General features: G+C 42.2%; 1 long non-coding RNA gene, 1 pseudogene and 1 gene segment (V, D, J or C); all 3 read left to right on the top strand.

Moving 5' to 3' along the window:
* The window catches only part of LOC128618303 (uncharacterized), a 194,429-nt gene that overhangs the window by 53,692 nt on the left and 120,505 nt on the right, over nt 1–20,232 (top strand). The gene's annotated exons all lie outside the window — the stretch shown is intronic.
* LOC128618299 (immunoglobulin kappa variable 3-15-like) lies at nt 6,321–6,951 on the top strand (annotated as a pseudogene).
* On the top strand, nt 8,848–9,690 carry LOC128618290 (Ig kappa chain V-III region PC 2485/PC 4039-like). The segment is given in 2 exon segments: nt 8,848–9,043; nt 9,171–9,690. Coding segments are annotated over 2 exon segments (426 nt in total).

Genomic DNA, 20,232 nt, shown 5'->3' with positions numbered 1-20,232 from the left:
TTGAAGGAATGAAGGCAGAGAGGGAACTTCTCCCTAAAAACAGTACAAACAACATACAAGAGGATGCTGAAAATGGATTAATAATGATCTAGATCTTTAAAGATTTTTTTTTTTTTTTGCATTCAAGGTAAACATTCCAGGGTTTTTCTTTTCAAAGATTATTTGTTTGAGCACTTAAATATCTTCCATATTACTGAGGATCTCTGCATTTGCAGATTGAAAGAAAATTCTATTTGTTGTTCAGGAGAACTTTAATTTAATCCATACAGCATTTCTGAGGATCTACATACAGTACTGGGATTTTTCTTTTGGTTCTGTAAATGGGTTTTGTATTTCTCCATATTTGGAGATTTCTGTTCCATTTCTATTCGGTGTTTATTTGTTTTTTAACAGCACTTTAAAAGTATTCCAGATTTTTTCAGGATCTCCATATTGGGAGTGTATTTTGCTATTCAAGATTAATTTGTTAAGAGCACTTTAAATGTTCTTGTATGTTGTGCTTGTACAGTATTTGCCAACCAGTTTTATTGTATTAAAGAAGTTTGTATGGAAGTACAGCGGCTGAAGTTTTTACGGCTTGTCTATGAGGATCGGACAGTTAACTCAACGGGGATGGAACCTTGTAACCATCTGCCAGTCTCTGAAATGGTAATGAACATGACTGATATCTCAGACTTAAACATATCAGCTCCAGTCAGACTCTCAGAGCGCTCAGAGCTGCAGCAGACACTCAGAAACTGAGAAAAACATTGAGTGCCACCTTTTCTCCACAGAACAGCACCTGGACACTACCATCACTCTTCTTTTAATAAACCTGTAACTTCCCACCCATGATATTTCTACTTTAGACCACTTTTTTTTCTTCGGGGGTTTTACACTCACTTCAAGCTCTCAACTGCAAAACTCCTCCAGATGTTATCATATCAACTGGGGCTTTTCTAAAAGGACGTTTGGGCTCCAGACCCTGAGTGAAATGTGTCTCAGTGTTCAAATAACCCCAAAGTGACCAGACCCTGGAGCTACACAGAGCCACGGTGTAACCCTAAGCATTACTTCATTAAGGAGCTTAAAAACCATGACCTGCTGCTTCTCCTCACCTGTGACTGATGGTGAACCACCTCAAGAAGATGCAGAGGCCATCATTTTAACCATATCCTTTTTACTGTTTAAGGAGCCAGTCAAACCTGCTGGCTCCTCCACTCCACTGCATAACACCGCTGCCAGATTTTTGCAGTCTGTTGTGTCCACACAGTATATCAGAGCTCAATCCCCCTACTGTCTCCTCTACCTGATCTCCTGTACCTGTCCAATTTTAAAATACTGACCCTCTGCCCAGTTCCCTTAGCAGAACCTCTAGCACTGACTTGAAGAAGCAGGATTTGGTCAGAATATCATACCCATGAAGTAGACATTCACTGTGTGGAACACCAAACACAACTGTGACTGAGGCTCTGTCAGGATTGCGGCAGCACTACATTTACATGCACATATAATCCACTATCCACTCGTTTTCCGGTTTTCCATACCCTTGGTGCACACTAGGGCAGGTTAACTCGGCAGTTGCATACATACCGCACAGATATACACTCGATTACTGCATACTTCCCCCATATCCCACAATAAAAACACACAGACACCAGATACAGCATCTCACAGAAGTGAGTACACCCCTCACATTTGTGTAAATATTTGATTATATCTTTTCATGTGACAACACTGAAGAAATGACACTTTGCTACAATGTAAAGTAGTGAGTGTACAGCTTGTGTAACAGTGTAAATTTGCTGTCCCCTCAAAATAACTCAACACACAGCCATTAATGTCTAAACCGCTGGCAACAAAAGTGAGTACACCCCTAAGTGAAAATGTCCAAATTGGCCCCAATTAGCCATTTTCCCTCCCCGGTGTCATGTGACTTGTTAGTGTTACAAGGTCTCAGGTGTGAGTGGGGAGCAGGTGCGTTAAATTTGGTGTCATCGCTCTCACACTCCCTCATACTGGTCACTGGAAGTTCAACATGGCACCTCATGGCAAAGAACTCTCTGAGGATCTGAAAAAAAAAGAATTGTTGCTCTACATAAAGATGGCCTAGGCTATAAGAAGATTGCCAAGACCCTGACACTGAGCTGCAGCACGGTGGCCAAGACCATACAGCGGTTTAACAGGACAGGTTCCACTCAGAACAGGCCTCACCATGGTCCACCAAAGAAGTCGAGTGTATGTGCTCAGCGTCATATCCAGAGGTTGTCTTTGAGAAATAGACGTATGAGTGCTGCCAGCATTGCTGCAGAGGTTGAAGGGGTGGGGGGTCAGCCTGTCAGTGCTCAGACCATACGCTGCACACGGCATCAAATTGGTCTGCGTGGCTGTCGTCCCAGAAGGAAGCCTCTTCTAAAGATGATGCACAAGAAAGCCCGCAAACAGTTTGCTGAAGACAAGCAGACTAAGGACATGGATTACTGCAACCATGTCCTGTGGTCTGATGAGACCAAGATAAACTTATTTGGTTCAGATGGTGTCAAGCGTGTGTGGGGCAACCAGGTGAGGAGTACAAAGACAAGTGTGTCTTGCCTACAGTCAAGCATGGTGGTGGGAGTGTCATGGTCTGGGGCTGCATGAGTGCTGCCGGCACTGGGGAGCTACAGTTCATTGAGGGAACCATGAATGCCAAGATGTATTGTGACATACTGACGCAGAGCATGACCAGTATGCAGTATTCCAGCATGATAACGACCCCAAACACACCTCCAAGACGACCACTGCCTTGCTAAAGAAGCTGAGGGTGAAGGTGATGGACTGACCAAGTATGTCTCCAGACCTAAACCCTATTGAGCATCTGTGGGGCATCCTCAAACGGAAGGTGGAGGAGCACAAGGTGTCTAACATCCACCAGCTCTGTGATGTCATCATGGAGGAGTGGAAGAGGACTCCAGTGGCAACCTGTGAAGCTCTGGTGAACTCCATGCCCAAGAGGGTTAAGGCAGTGCTGGAAAATAATGGTGGCCACACAAAATATTGACACTTTGGGCCCAATTTGGACATTTTCACTTAGGGGTGTAATCACTTTTGTTGCCAGCGGTTTAGACATTAATGGCTGTGTGTTGAGTTATTTTGAGGGGACAGCAAATTTACACTGTTACACAAGCTGTACACTCACTACTTTACATTGTAGCAAAGTGTCATTTCTTCAGTGCTATCACATGAAAAGATATAATCAGATATTTACAAAAATGTGAGGGGTGTACTCACTTTTGTGAGATATTGTATATTCACCAGTAAATGTTTATTGTACTTAGCTGCACGTCATGTTGTGTTTTCAGTTGTCTGTGTGTGTTGTGTCTTAGTCCAGGTTACCAGAAGCAAAAGGCCAACCACAGAAGTCATCCAGAAAATCAGATACTGCTGAATTCCCATACTGCACCTGCACAATCACGCCGTTAACTGGACCGTCTTAACTGTTGTTTTGTTTGGGGGGGAGTTGGGAATACAAAATCCAAGTTAATTCCTGTATAAAAGTGAATATTGTATATATTATGTTATATAATGAATATTGGTGATTGGGTATATATGTTATGATACTGAAAATTATATGTAATTATATATATATATATATATATATATATATATATATATATATATATATATATTGTTGTTTATGAAAAGGTATTGTTTTAATACTTACCTCTGGGAGAACATGGAGGAGTCCATGTGGGTGGAGTTTCCGGGTTAAAAGCCAGGCCCTGTTTGTTTAGGGTGGGTTATAGTTTGGAGTTGCAGTGTGAGTGGTTTGTGTGTATTTACCTTTCTGTGGATGGATTTACCAGCCAAGTGCTGTAGCGTATATATTTTTGTATAGTTTTCCTCCATTTTCCCCATTTCGTCTATTTTTGGGGGGGCCTTCATGTGGATGTACATATTTTTGTGCACATTTGGTGGATTGTAAATAGACTGTAAATAAAAGCGCTGTCAATAAAACAGATTTCCACAAAAGTGCTATTGTGGCCTTGCCATCAATTTTCTTGTGTGGGACCTTTTTTTCAAAACAGCTCGTCACAACAACCCTGTCGATCTGTGTCTCAAAGGTAGAACAAGCGTTACAGAGGAGCTGAAACTCCCACAGCTCTGTGTGCTACAGCCAGTCCCTGGTGTTCCTGCAGGATCTGCTACAATGGACAGGAGTCAAGAACTGGAATGACACGACCACCAAATCCAGAAGTTCATTCATTCTTAATAACATTAAATAGGAAATGTAGAAGTGTTTAGGTCAAGACCCTGAATTCCCAGAAACTCAGACACCTGAGGCATCTTTCACCAAAAAGGGTCCAGGACACACACCTTATCTGAGTGAACTGCTGTACTATTTTGTTACGTTTTTTAGAGGTTTATCAGGTAAGACTTATTATTACTATTATAACTATTAATTATATATATTCATTATATATATATATATATATATATATATATATATATATATAATATGGAATAAATGGTTCAACTGATAGATGATCATGAATCATTACAGGTTCATGAGAAATAATATAGCTAATAGCAGGAAAGTATGACTTTAACCTCCTCCTACAAACCCACCCAGCTCTATACAAGCAGTCTTAACCAGAAAAAACTGACAGAGAGAGAGAGAGAGAGATCAGTGAAGTGAGAGAGAGATTTACATGAAGACGGCTGAGGGATCCTCTTTCTCCCAGAATAGAGCAGCACTTTCACCAGATGTTCAACTTCCTTCAGCCAAACTCACTGAAGCACAACACACAGCACTGAATCTACAGCTAAACACACTCTCTCATCACGCTGATAATGACTATTCACTCTAATAAAAGAACACACAATGTCCAAAATGAAGCTTTATTTCAGCAGAGCAAAACTACAGGAAGAGCAACAGGACAGTGAAGAGAGTAAAGACAGAAATGTCAGCATTGTGTAGAATTGAAACTCTATTGTAGATGGATGTGTAAGCAGCTCAGTGTTCAATTCTATCTTGGAGCTGTTAGACTTCACACTGGCTCTTTCTGAACGTGACCGGATGATCGACGTTGTCATGGGAGACCTTACAGACAAACTCCTCCCCCTTTTCCCAGAGCGCTTTGCTGAGGGTCAGGGTGCTGCTGCGTGTGTACCCGTCCTTCTTCTGTTCTTCTGCGCTGGTCAGAACCCCGTCCTTCACCTCTGAGCCGTCCACTGTCCAGCTCACCAGCGCCCCCTGTGGAGAGTAGGCAGACAGCAGGCAGAGCAGCGAGGCCGATCCCTCAGACAGCTGCAGAGAGGAGGGAGGGAGCAGAGACACGGAGGGCTTCACCGTGGGACCGGCTGGAGACCACAAACACACAATAAACACACATTTACACACGATGACACAACATTTACTCATTACTGCTGATTCACATTACTGCAGTTCAGTAGAAACATCTGGAAACTTCTATGACCTTCAGCAGCATCTATCAACTCTACCCATAGACATAAAAACAGAACCTAACTCTAAATGAACAGAGACACATGGGGGGCTTCAATTCGGGAGCAGAATCAGAATCGGCTTTATTGCCGAGCGTGCTCACACATACAAGGAATTTGTCTGGAGAAACATCAGTCCATTTGGTTTAAAGTCCACTAACAAACAAAGAGAACATGTGGAAGCCATCAGCTTTAACTCCACACCATAATCCATCTTCTGTCTGATGTAGTGTTCACCCAGTTCTATTCAGTACTGTAACTGCATCCAGTAGTCACACTGTATTCCAACACTGAAACACTCAGTGAGTGTATTCTGTAAATGTTCTGAACTCCAATAGAGACAAAACCGGAAACTCTGCAGCAGCACAAACGTGTTCCAGCAGCAGGAGAACATTTACTAGTTACTCTTTACATCGTGGACCGAGCAGAACTTTGATCAGATTTATTCTGGTGTTGATACTCAATGAAAATGAATCACTAGACGCTGAACTCAAGGTGAATTTAAACAGCACAAACATCTGGATTTATTCTCTCACTTTTAACGATGAAATATAATCATTACAATCAACACAAACAAATAAATGTATTTAAGATACTGATTTTTTACACACTAACCTTCATAACAAACATTTAAAATGATTCATTTTCAACTTTTCTAAAGTTTGTTCAATAATCAAATTAATAATAAAAATGAATTCATGAATTTATTCCATTTTAAATAAAGAAGAGAGACTTACTTGACGATGAGTTTGGTTCCTCCACCGAAAGTGAACCACAGTGATACATTCTAATGAAACCGTCGTACAAAAACCTCTGTTACACTACAGTGACCACACACACACACACACACACACACACACACACAGTTGTGGTGTTTGCATATGTGTGCTGTGTCAGTGCTGCACACACTTTAAGAGCTGTAGTGCTGATCAGAGTGTGTTCAGTCCTTTCAGAGCCACTGACACGCAGCACAATGATGATGGTACTGATTCTACTGCTGGGGACACTGGGACTCCTCGCTCACCGTGAGACTCTCTCTTTACTTTTATTATTCATACACATCATCACATCACTCTCACACTCATTACTACATTTGTTGACATTATTTTAACTCTGCATCCTTTTCTTTAGAGTCCTTTGGGGAAATCGTCATGACTCAGTCTCCAGGATCTCAGTCTGTTTCTCCAGGACAATCTGTTACTCTCACCTGTACATCCAGTCAGAGTGCTGGTGGTTGGCCTCCACTGGTACCTGCAGAAACCTGGAGAAGCTCCTAAACTCCTGATCTATGCTGCAACTTCTCGTCAGTCTGGGATTCCAGATCGTTTCAGTGGCAGTGGATCTGGTTCACAATATAATCTAAAAATCTCTGGAGTTCGGTCTGAAGATGCAGGAGATTATTACTGTCAGCAGAGTAATAGCCTTCCGTACACACAGTGTTATAGCGTGGTACAAAAACCTCCCTCAGCTGTAGAGGAAGTGCTCTGACTCAGAAACACACACTGATCTGAGAACAGCTGCAGAGCTGCTAAAGCTGCACTCCACTGAACATCATCAAACGTGTTGATGTTTAAAACATAATCATTCCTGAAAAGCAGAAAACTCTTCATCAGCTGTTCCTTCTGTGATGAAAAATCAGCTGATGTGTGTAATGGTATATGATGATTTCCACCTTCTGCTAAGAGGAGCAGTGTCTACTCCACACTACTGTAACACACAATGTAGTGCAGGATCTTTCAATAAGACTCAACATTCATTTCTATATTATTCTCTATTTCAATATTCATTTTCTCATCATCTGTAAAGTTTAACCACCAAACAGTCTCCTTTTCTACCCCATAGAAATAAAACTGAATTGAACTGAACACCTTAAACACACATGACCTGAGTTCCTGCTGAAGGAAAAAATCACCACAATAGAACATAAAGCTTCATTTGACTGAAGCTAAATGTGAAGGCAGTTTGATGCAGGTCTACGTGATGATGTAATGACTGTATTTATGGTGTCGTTTAAAACATCTGTGCCTAGAAAGCTCTTGCTTCCTTTCCCCTGATTATATTCTGAGCTAAAAGAGCAGACGATCAGCTCCTGTCAGAGCACCTGGCTGATAAAAGATAAATCTACTTAGGAAGAAAATAATGAAAAGCTTACGTCATTGCAGATCCATAAATCCAGCTGTACACTGCAGAGAGTCTGCAAAGTAGCCGATCTGCTCCATAATCTTCATCACCTGGAAAAGAGTTCTGTTCTAACCTGTAGACTAGAGATCTAGGTCTGTATCTTCAGGAGGTTCAGATTGTAGGAAAGGGGCTGATGGGAGAAGTGCTTGGATGTTCTACAAGGCTGTGGGTAACTTCCTGTCTCTATCTAAACAATCTATGACTTTATTGGTTTGAAACATAAAGGTTTTATTTGTCAGAAGTTGCTTTATAGTCCCGTGTGTTAAATGCTGAAATAATGTAGAACATCTGGATCTGGTAAATGAATCAGAATTGTTTAAATCTTTAATAAAAGACTAGGACACACACACTGGGCCTCATTTATCAATCCTTTAGTAAAGTGGTGTGTGAATGTTTGCACAGACCCGGGCGTCCTTCTTTTACACACTGGCGTTTCTTCTTAATTGAATGACGAGTCACATTTATATTCATTTACGGATTTGTGTTGACTTGCGCTCGTTAATTATTTTCTTCACGTTTAAAATGTCTTTAATTAAAGACATGAAACAGCTGGTTTCACTAAAATCTCATTCCATGTGTTTGTACATTTGTACATGTGTGACTGAAATCAATAAGATCTATAAACCTGACAGCATCATCTGTATATAAAAGTGCAGTAATCCATGACAATTATACGGACATCAGTGAGGAGGTAAGGAATATTGTGCTGTTGCTGTGATTGTTCATTTCTGAAACGTTTTGTTCCTATTTTCTGACTGAATTCTGGAGTTTATTTTCAGGACTCACCAGAAGATTCTGCTAACATCAGCATCCTTCCTGAAGCACGTGGCTCTGAGAAGATTGCACATGTACAGTCGGCCATGTTAGATGTTAGCAGTCCAAGAGGTTCCTGCCAGTATCTGCTCTGAAGGTGAAGAGTGGAGGACCAGGACGACCCCACTAACAAATCAAAAGCAGGTCATTAACTTGGTGGAGGACTTTCATTCCACTGGCCCACTCACCTCAGAATTCAGTGGAGCTCAATTCAAAGCAGAGATGGAATCTGTTCTAGATAATAATACACTGCTTTTGTCCTTTGAGTCTTGGAGCATTGGGCACAGCAGGCTTTGGTTCTACAGTGATACAGTCACGGTACAAAACCCTCTGTTACACTACACTGACCACACACACACACACACACACACACACACACTCACACACACACACACACACACACACACGTTTCCATAGAGAGAGGTTCCACTTTGCATTAGCAGCTCATGCTTCAGCGCTCTGCGAGTGTTTATAGCCCTGTGACTTTAACACTTCATGACTGAGAGCTGCTGCTCAGCGACTTCACCCACAGCAACCATGAGTTTGATCAGCGTCTTCATCTGCACACTGGCCCTCTGCGCTCGAGGTAACACGATGTTTTGTCTTCGACTGTTCAGCTGACAAATCCATGTGAAGTAGGCCGACTAGATGAACTTCAAACTCAACATCATCATTAATGTAGGGAACGGATTTGTTCTTCTTCTTTTTTTCAGGATCCAGAGGTCAGGTGACTGTGACTCAGAGTCCTGCAGTGAAACCTGTTTCTCCAGGAGACACACTCACCATCAGCTGTAAAACCAGCTCTGATGTTTATAGTGGCGCTTATTATTATTTGTCCTGGTATCAGCAGAAAGCTGGAGAAGCTCCTAAACTCCTGATCTATTTTGCTGATGAAAGAGAATCAGGTATTCCAGCTCGTTTCAGTGGCAGTGGATCTGGATCTGATTTCACTCTGACCATCAGTGGAGTCCAGACTGAAGATGCTGGAGATTATTACTGTCAGAGTTATCATGAGATCAGTGGTAGCGATGTGTTCACACAGTGTTAGAGCGTCGTACAAAAACCTGTGTGAGTGTGACTGCTGCAGCTGGGACCTACTGCAGGTGCTGAGGGGGACGATGTGATACAGCACAATCACACACACACACACACACACACACACACACACACACAATCACACACACACACACACACACACACACAATCACACACACACACACACACACACACACACACACACAATCACACACACACACACACACACACACACACACACACACACACACACACACACACACACACACACACACGCGCGCGCGATTTTAGATCAATGAACAAGTGATCTAATTATGTAAGGGTAAGTGTATTGTATCCAAGCAATTAGAAAAAGTGTGAGAGTTTTGAACAATTTGCATTTTTATCATCAGTTGTGAGTTTTGTGTCCAGAGTTTTGAAAAATTACATCAAGGTTCTGAAATTAGAGCCAAATTGATTGTAAAAAAACTATAAGCTGGTTTTGCTGAAACATACAGCTGTGTGTCATCAGCCTAGCAGTGAAGCTAACAGCATTTTACAGTTGTTCCCTTGTGGTTACACATTTCCCCAAACATTACACACATTTCCCACAGCTACAAACACAAATCTCAGATAACACATACTATTCTCAGCATCTTCTTCACAACTGTACACACATGCCTCATGGACAAATAATCAGCCAGAATCGAACACACACAAAGCAGATATGTACAACACCACGTTAGTCACTGTATTCCAAAACACAACAAACCCTTTTTTAAAAATACAAAGGCCACAAAAGCAGCCACCGAATAAGAAATTTAATGTACATTTCACTGTTCACAAATCACATTACCTTACAAAATGAGACCCTCAAAAATATTCTTAAAAGCTGCTGGCAGTACAAAAAAGTATCACAAAAACAGAGGAAATTGTAGTATTGGTACTGTGTGTAAAGTTTCCATACAGAAAAACAAATAAAAATGAAGAAATAAAGAAAATGTTGGCATCATCCTATCCATCATGAGAATTTGGCCACAAAACATCATCTACATCACAACTAATGTTCTCCTGTTCTCTCTGATGTTGACCAACGAGCAGCTGGAAGAAGAGCCTAGTGTGACGGATCCACCCATGACATGACTCTGCAGTGAGATCTTCACAGGCTCCATGCAGTTCCTCGAGAAGATTCACTTGTTGATATGGGTTCTGCTCATATACCTTCCACTGCCACCCTGAAAACTGGACTGAGGAAGGGGATCATTCCATGGTGGAGAATCAACCAAAACTGCTCGAATGTCATTGGAGATATATCCTTGTCTTCCCTGTCCTCTACCTCTCTGCGGTCTTTCTTGCAGCATTTTGGTTTGTTTTTCCTGAACCACTGTGACAGGAAGAGAGTTTATATGCCCCAGGCCATTAGGAAAACTGAGTGTATAATTACAGTGAATTGAGTTTTCACAGGTGAGATGTGGTTTCATTCATTAGCACACTGAGTTCTGATTGGTGACTCCAGTGTGTTCCCAATGAGAAGCAGAGGTGTGTAGAGTAGCCAAAAGTTTTACTCAAGTACAAGTAAAACTACTTATAAAAATAAATACTCAAGTAAGAGTAAAGTAATAATGTGAATAATGACTTGAGTAAGAGTAAGATTAAAATGAAGGAAAATCCTGAATCTCAGGCTACATGGAGAACTGTAAGTCACGTCTCTCCTGGAAAGGTTTTCTGTTCTGTTTATATGATATAAAACCTGGGTTCAAGATGAAGCAGCATATCCCAGTGCTGTGATGAGTACAATAACACATCCTGAAATCACTGATTCTGTTTCTATTTACATCTTACACAGCGTCCCAACTTTTTTGGAATTGGGTTTGTAGTTGGATGATTCTATGGATTAAGGAATTCCTAAAAAAATAAAAAAATAAAAAATCGGTCAACCCAAGGAGTAAGAATCTCCATACAGTTCCCAGTAGGGAAGAAATTCGTGCGATTATTGCTGCAGGACAAGCTAATCACATGGGCTCACACATCACGTGCCACAGAACACCCCGGCATTCACAAAACGTAGCAATTGCCGCAGGGCAAATACTGGTAGCAACAAATGTGACCAGAGATGTTCAGGGAGGAGTGGATTCAGGAATCCCCTTTCTCGCCAATATATATATATATATATATATATATATATATATATATATATATATATATATATATATATATCTCCTTTGAATGATTTCTAATGTGTTATTAATCAACATGGATCTTTCAAAGTATCTAATCATTTGAATGGTTTCTTCAAGCTTATTAGACTTACAAGTGCCTACTGATTATTCTTAATTATCTAATGCAGTATATTAGGAGAAAATTTCCAGCTTGACCAAATCCAACCTTGAAGAGCTGTGTATCTGTGTGTGTGTGTCAGCATTCTTTGGTCACAGGACATTCGGAGGTGAACAGAGGAGGTGAACTGATCATCTGGCGAGACAACTGGACATCCAGTTATTGATGAAATTCTTCTGACTCACAGCCATATGTGGAAATTTCCAAAGTTTATCTATGCCTTAACGAATCAGAATCATTCAACCTGACATAATGACATGCTTAGTGATTGTGTGAAAATATAATTGTTTATGTAATGACTGTGTACGCAAAGCGGAAGTACATGTACCAGGACCACATTCAGAAGTACTTCTACTAGGACCACGTGTAGCTAGAAGTAATCTTTCTGATCTCACAGTAACTCTGGATGGACTTTGTTTCATCATGTGCAGCAGTAAAAGACCTTGGAGTGATTATTGACTCCAGTCTATCATTTGATGCTCATGTAGATAATATTACTAGGATAGTCTTCTTTCATCTCAGAAATATTTCTAAGATAAGAAATATATTGTCACTACATGATGCAGAAATATTAGTTCATGCTTTCGTCACCTCTAGACTAGATTACTGTAATGCCTTACTGTCTGGATGTTCCAGTAGGAGCATAAACAAACTCCAGTTAGTCCAGAATACAGCTGCTAGAGTCCTAACTAGAACCAGAAGATACGACCACATCACCCCGATCTTATCCACACTGCATTGGCTCCCAGTGGAATCTCGCATTGATTATAAAATACTATTATTAACTTATAAAGCACTAAATAGTCTTGCGCCACAATATCTAACCGACCTTTTGGTCTTCTATGATCTGCCACACCTACTTAGATCAAAGGTGCAGGCTATTTGTTGATACCTCAAATAGTGAAGGCTACAGCAGGGGGAAGAGCTTTCTCTTACAAAGCCCCACAGTTAGGGAACAGTCTTCTAATTAGTAATCAGGACTCTGACACGGTGTCTGTGTTTAAGTCCAGGCTGAAAACATATTTGTTTACTCAAGGTTATCATGAATAGACTTCCTTTTACGCAACGTACACATTCTTATCCATCACAGGATAGTAAGCATACCTAACCATCTCTCCCTCTCTTTTCCTCCCTCTCCATCTCTCCTTCTGTTGAGCCACACATGATTTTATGGAGATGTGAGTGATCCTGACCCTTTCTGCTCTCCGGACCTGCCTGATCCATCCTGATGCCCTACTTCTGGATGGAGCTCTCATCAATTGGAGTCTACAGCCTAGAGATTTCTGAGGATGGTACCACTTGAAGCACCATGGAAATGGTTTTGGACATCAATTCCACATGGACATTCTTGCTGTGGTTGCTGGGACTACGGTTGCTACTATGGCCTTGGAACTGCAATTACCACATACAGTTTTGCATTCAGGTCAGAACAGTGGACTAGTTCAACAAACAGACTTCAACCATATTGAACTTTCTTTTACTTTCACACTATCCGTTGTTCCCCAGAAGAGGACGGGTTCACTTTTGAGTCTGGTTCCTCTCAAGGTTTCGTCCTCATATCATCTTGGGGAGTTTTTCCTTGCCACCATCACCACCGGCTTGAATCAATAGGGATAAAATCACACACTTAAAATCTCTATCTTGTGTTTATATGTTTCTGTAAAGCTGTTTTGAGACAATGTCCATTGTTAAAAGTGCTTTACAAATAAAATTGAATTGGATTTAATTGAACTCCTTGCTGAGTGTTGAAACTGACTTCTGCTGAAACTGCAAACTATTCTTCAGCAAAATTTTATTTAATTGATTGCATCTCTTGGTTCCTGGTCTTCATTCATTATATCTGGTCCTTGGGTCTTTAATTGTAAATTCCCCTACATCAGCGATTCATAGTCCCATGCTCTGTCTGTGCCAAGGCACCATGAACACTACCACGAACCACGAACACTCAAAGAGGTACCATGAACCATGAAAGGTACCACAAAACGTACCACGGACACTAAAAGAAGAAGGTAGCACCTCGGAGAAGGGTTCTGTCATGGCAAGGTTGGACTACAATTCCCAGAAAACAACACAGCCTAGTAACATGTATAAATCGAGGTTTCAGGCATGAGGACTTGGTTGGTCGTGACATCAGACTCTGGTATAAGCATAACCTGGTTGGTCATGACGTCGACTTCGACCTGGGAGAGGAACTTGGCGTGAGCAGAGATTGGGTTGGCCGTCTCTGCGACCTGGGACAGGAACTTGGCTTGAGAGGTCGTCTCTTTGACCTTGAACAGGAGCTTGGCTTGGGAGGTCACCTCGTTGACCTCTAGCAGGAACTTGACTTTATACTGGAGCTATGGAGATGAGACTGCCTCGTGGGTCTCGTGCTGGAGCTCTCCTTGCTCCCCTGCTGCAACAAAGTATTCTGTCACATTATTAACATTATGAAGGTTACGACGGATGCAAGTGCAGATAAGAGCTTTTAATAAAAGAGAGGCAGACAGACAAATCCAAATCATGAGACAATAGCGTGGTCGAGAAACAGGCAATGAGTTAGGTGATCTGTAAACAGCCATGAACTAGGCAAGGCAAGAATGAGAAACAAAATCAAAAACCATAAACCAAAACAAGGAAAAGGGTACAAACGCTTGGTAAGGTGAGAGCACTCAATACATCGCAAAGTCATTGAGTTCAAAAAGTCTCTTATATAGCGTAGAGTGAGTGAGTGTGAGATTGGAAACAGGTGTGTGTGATTAGAATTCTGCAGAAGGTGAACGCGTGTGTTCTGAGAATTGCACTCCATGGCGGCCATGTTTGTAGGCCACAGTGCAGGATGGGAGATGTAGTCACTGGTTTGCTGAGAGAGTGTGACGTGTTTAGTGATTGTGAATCTTTATATTAATCAATGTGAATGTGAACATACATGAGAAATGACAGATTAGGTATAATAAGTTTAATATAATTTAATACAATTTAAATCTGGATCTGATAAAAACAATATTTATCCTTAAGTTCTACAGTTCAGCAGCACATAAAAACAGCTAAAGAAACCTTATTTGTCTTAAATAAATTAAGAGAAATAAGAGCAGTCATTCAATTATGAATGCCACTGTGTAAAAGAAGGACATGCTGCAATAACTCTGTGTATATATTTGCTCTGTTTGCAACAGCATCTTGTTTTAATGCGACGCAACACTTCATTGTGCCGTGTACTCCCTAGTGCATGACTTCCTATAGTACACACCCTCTTGCTTTTCCATGTCTGGTCGAGAGTCACAGAGACTTTGCTTCGAATAAAAAATAGCAGTTTCCCTGTGTGATGATCTCACTGTCCAGGATCACCTGGCTACAGAAGATATATATTCATTTCACTTAATTTACATCTCATTCACCTTTTCTGTAGTTCAGATGCAGATTTGACATTTTCAGGTGTTGTTAAATAATATATGTATTTTTTTATTGGCATAGATAATGGAGTTTTGTGAGCATCACCAAATGCGACGCAGCTGTGGGCGGAGCTTCTGGACGGTGTTGATGTACGGCTTATGCTTTGCATAGTAAAGCCTTAACTCGTATCTGTGGATGCAGTGGCGAATGGTGTCGACTAAAAAAGGTTTACCAAAGTATTCCCGAGCCCACGTCAGGATATCCTTTACAGACTCATGACGGTTTTTAAGACAGTGACAGGGATCAGAGATCATGCGCATTCAGAAGCGGTGTTCGGCCTATATTGTGAGCTGTAAAACATGAAATGCTCAAAATCCTGCTGATTTGTCTTTGGGGAATGTTCTTCTCAAAGTGTTGGATTTTTCACTGACACATCTGTTGGCAGATCAGCGAGCCTCGAACCATCCTTGCATCCCCCCCCCATACAATGTAAAGTGGTTTGACTGAAGAGTTCACGGAAGAGGTGGGTCTTTAGCTGTTTTTTGAAGATGGTGAGAGATTCTGCAGTCCGGATTGAGGTTGGAAGTTCATTCCACCACTGAGGAACAGTTAGTTTGAATGTTCTTGAAAGGGACCTTGAGCCATGCTGAGTAGGCACTACTCAGCGTCAGTCGTTGATCGATCGCAGATTGTGAGAGGGAACGTAAGCCTTCAGGAGAGAGTTGAGGTAGGAGGGTGCTGTTCCAGACAAGGTCTTGTAGGTGAGCATCAAGGCCTTGAATTTGATGCGGGTGGATACAGGAAGCCAGTGGAGGGAGATGAAGAGGGGTATGACATGGGTTCTCTTGGGCTGGTTGAAGACGAGGCATGCTGCTGCATTCTGAATCATTTGAAGGGGTTTGATGGAGCTGGCCGGGAGGCCTGAGAGTAGTGAGATGCAGTAGTCCAGTTTAGAGATAATAAGAGCCTGGACTAGTATCCGTGTAGCCTGTACAGTGAGGTAGGGTCTGATTTTCCTCATGTTGTACAGGATGAACCTACAGGACTGTGCAGCTGTTGAGATATGGTCTGTAAAGGTCAAGCTGTCATCAAGAATCACCCCAAGGTTCCTGGCCGTCCTGGTTGGCTTGAGTGTGGTTGAGCCAAGCTGTACAGTGAGGTTGTGGTTGATTGAGGGACAGGCAGGGATGACGAGAAGCTCAGATTTTGCCAGGTTGAGCTTAAGGTGGTGTTCCCTCATCTAGACTGAGATGTCCGACAGGCAAGCAGAGATATGTGCAGAGACGGATGGATTGTCAGGCTGGAAGGACAAATAGAGCTGGGTGTCCTCAACATAGCAATGATATGAGAAGCCATGAGACTCAATCACCTGCCCTAGAGATGTAGTGTAGATAGAAAAGAGCAGTGGACCCAGAACTGACAACTGTGGAACACCAGTTGTGAGTTGCTGAGTTTCAGAAATACTTCCCCTCCATGATACCTTGAAGGATCTGTCTGAGAGGATTCCACCTAGCGCAGAACAGTTCCGATGATGCCCAGGCTGGAAAGAATTGACAGGAGGATCTGATGGTTCACAGTGTCGAAAGCAGCAGAGATGTGGAGTAGGATGAGGACAGATGATCTAGAGGTTGCTCCTGCTAGTCATAAGGCTTCAGGGACGGAAAACAGAGCAGTCTCCGTGGAGTGATTGCTCTTGAGGCCAGACTGATTGGTGTCCAGGAGGTTGTTCTGTGTGAGAAAATTGGAGAGTTGATTAAAAACGGCTCTTTCAAGAGTTTTGGAAAGAAAAGGGAGGAGGGAAACAGGTCTGTAGTTGTCAAGTACAGCAAGGTTAAGTGATGTTTTTTGAGCAGTGGGGTAACCCGGGCCTGCTTAAATGAGGTAGGGTATTTGCCAGTAGAGAGGGAAGTGTTAAAGATGTGTGTGAGTGCAGGTAATAGAGTGGGAGAGATGGACTGAAGAAGGTGAGAAGGGATAGGGTCAAGAGGACAGGTTGTGGGATGGCTAGAGAGGAGGACTTTAGAGACATCAGTCTCTGAGAGAGGAGAGAAGGAAGTCTGTTGGGAGTTACATGGCGGAGGAGCTGGTCTATGCAAGTCTGGGGTTGAGAACTGGTTCCTGATTGATGTAACCTTGTTGGAAAAGAAAGTGGCAAAGTCATCTGCAGTGAGAGAGGTAGGGGAAGGGGGAGGAGGGGGACAGGGAAGAGAAGAAAAAGTTTTGAAGAGCGTGCGGGTGTTGGGAGAACTGCCAGTCTTCTCTTGGTAGTATGTGGCTTTAGCAATGGAGATGCTATTGGAAAAAGAGGAGAGAAGTGTCTGGTAATTGGTTAGGTCAGTTGGATTGTTAGATTTTTGCCATTTCCTTTCAGATGCTCTTAGCCCTTCTGAGGTCCTGGAAGGTCTGCCAGGGGCCCTATATGAACCCTTAGAGTCAGCCTCTGAGAAGCTTCTGTCTCTCAAGGTAGCTCTTCTGCTGGCCCTTACATCTCTCAAGCTAGGAGGAGATATACAAGCCCTCTCTGTTGCCCCTTCCTGCCTTGACTTTGCCCCTGGATCAGCCAAGGCCTTCCTGTATCCTAGGCCGGATTATATTCCTAAAGTGCCAACATCGGCTGCCCACCCTGTGGTGTTGCAGGCTTTCTGCCCTCCTCCATTCCCCACACCGGAACAAGAGAGAATGCACCTGCTGTGTCCAGGAAGAGCTCTCTGTACTTACGTCCAACGCTCCGGCCAGTGGCGTAAGTTGGAGCAGCTGCTGGTCTGCTTTGATGGCGACAGTAGAGGTGATGCTGTGTCAAAGCAGTGCATCTCTTATTGGATAGTGGAAGTAATCTCAATTGCTTATGAGGCGGGCGGTCTCGCTACCCCTCTGGGTATCAGGGATCATTCCACTAGGGTGGTCGTCCCCGCAAATGCTTTGTCCAAAGGGGTATCCTTACAGGATGTGTGTGCTGCTGCAGGGTGGTCTACACCACACCCATTCATTCGTTATTACAGCCTGGATATTCATTCCACCCCGGGCTCGAGTGTCTTGCAGTGACCCTCGGGCTTGGGTCTTTTTGAACAGGCCTTACCCTGGTTATGACGGAATGGGTATTCTCCTTCCCATAGTGTTATGCTAAACGCAACGTTGAAGTTCCCTTTGAAAGGGAACGTCTGGGTTACGCATGTAACCCTGTTCCCTGAGAAGGAAGCAAGACGTTGCATAGCTTTGTCATATCAGGGCATGCCTGTGAATTGTGCCTTCACTTCAGATAATAGAAGCTGATGGCACGGTTCACAGGTGCCATATTTATATCACGCGACGCACTTAATTGCCACATCACCTGATCATGGCAGGCCTATAAATAGGCATGATTTTACACAAGCTTCAGATGCCGGTCGCGCATGAGATGCACTCCCATAGTGTTATGCTAAACGCAACGTCTTATTCCCTTCTCGGGGAACAAGGTTACATACGTAACCCAGACGTTTTATGGTATATAAAGGACAAATATGAGAAATAATTCTGTGGAAGTAAAAAGTTCATTTGCAGTTTAAACTCTTTGTTACGTCCCACAGCATGCAGTGGATTGTATTTTCTTCCCTTCTCTCATTTATTCTTACTGTTATGATTCTTAGGTTTTGTGATTGGTCATTCATCACATCAGTCATCATTAGTTAATCTTCTCCCTTAAGGAACCAATCAGGACTCAACTAGTCTGTATAAAGACCCCGAAGTGACGAGAGGAAAGGGGCTCTTTCCTGAAAATTATATGTAATTATATATATTGTTGTTTATGAAAAGGTATTGTTTTAATACTTACCTCTGGGAGAACATGGAGGAGTCCATGTGGGTGGAGTTTCCGGGTTAAAAGCCAGGCCCTGTTTGTTTAGGGTGGGTTATAGTTTGGAGTTGCAGTGTGAGTGGTTTGTGTGTATTTACCTTTCTGTGGATGGATTTACCAGCCAAGTGCTGTAGCGTATATATTGTTTGTATAGTTTTCCTGCATTTTCCCCGTTTCCCCTATTTTGTCTATTTTTTGTGCCTTCATGTGGATTTACATATTTTCGTGCACATTTGGTGTATTGTAAATAGACTGTAAATAGGAGCGCTGTCAATAAAACACCTATGCAAAAAAGTGCTATTGTGGCCATGCCATAAATTTTCTTGTGGAGGACCGTTTTTTCATCACGCCTCGTCACAACAACCCTGTCGATCTGTGTCTCAAAGGTAGAACGAGCATTACAGAGGCCAAAACAGAGGAGCTGAAACTCCCACAGCTCTGTGTGCTACAGCCAGTCCCTGGTGTTCCTGCAGGATCTGCTACAATGGACAGGAGTCAAGAACTGGAATGACACGACCACCAAATCCAGCAGTTCATTCATTTTTAATAACATTAAATAGGAAATGTAGAAGTGTTTAGGTCAAAACCCTGAATTCCCAGAAACTCAGACACCTGAGGTTCTTGCGCCAGAAAGGGTCCAGGACACTGACGTTATCTGAGTGATTTGCTGCACTATTTTGCTATGTTTTTATTTTTTTATTTTATTTTTTTTTTTTTTGTTGTTGAGGTTTATCAGGTAAGACAGTGAAAACTAAACTGTAATAGTCAGTCCTGAATGTGATAAAAGGATGTATCAGACATTCAGCACCTAGTAGTAACACAAGTGGGATCCTAATCATAGCAATATTACAGAGGTAAAGATGGAGACATTAGTTATATATTAAATAAATGGTTTAATTGATAGATGATCATGAATCATTACAGGTTCATCCCAAATAATATAGCTCATAGCAGGAAAGTGTGACTTTAACCTCCTCCCACAAACCCACCAACTTGTATAAAAGCAGTCTTAACCAGAAAAAACTGACAAACAGAGAGAGATCAGTGAAGTGAGAGAGAGATTTACATGAAGACGGCCGAGTGATCCTCTTTCTCCCAGAATAGAGCAGCACTTTCACCAGATGTTCAACTTCCTTCAGCCAAACTCACTGAAGCACAACACACAGCACTGAATCTACAGCTAAACACACTCTCTCATCACACTGATAATGACTATTCACTCT

Source organism: Ictalurus furcatus, chromosome 14 (genome assembly GCF_023375685.1).
Source record: "Ictalurus furcatus strain D&B chromosome 14, Billie_1.0, whole genome shotgun sequence".
NCBI lineage: Eukaryota > Metazoa > Chordata > Actinopteri > Siluriformes > Ictaluridae > Ictalurus > Ictalurus furcatus.
This window is presented reverse-complemented; position numbering and strand designations above follow the sequence as displayed.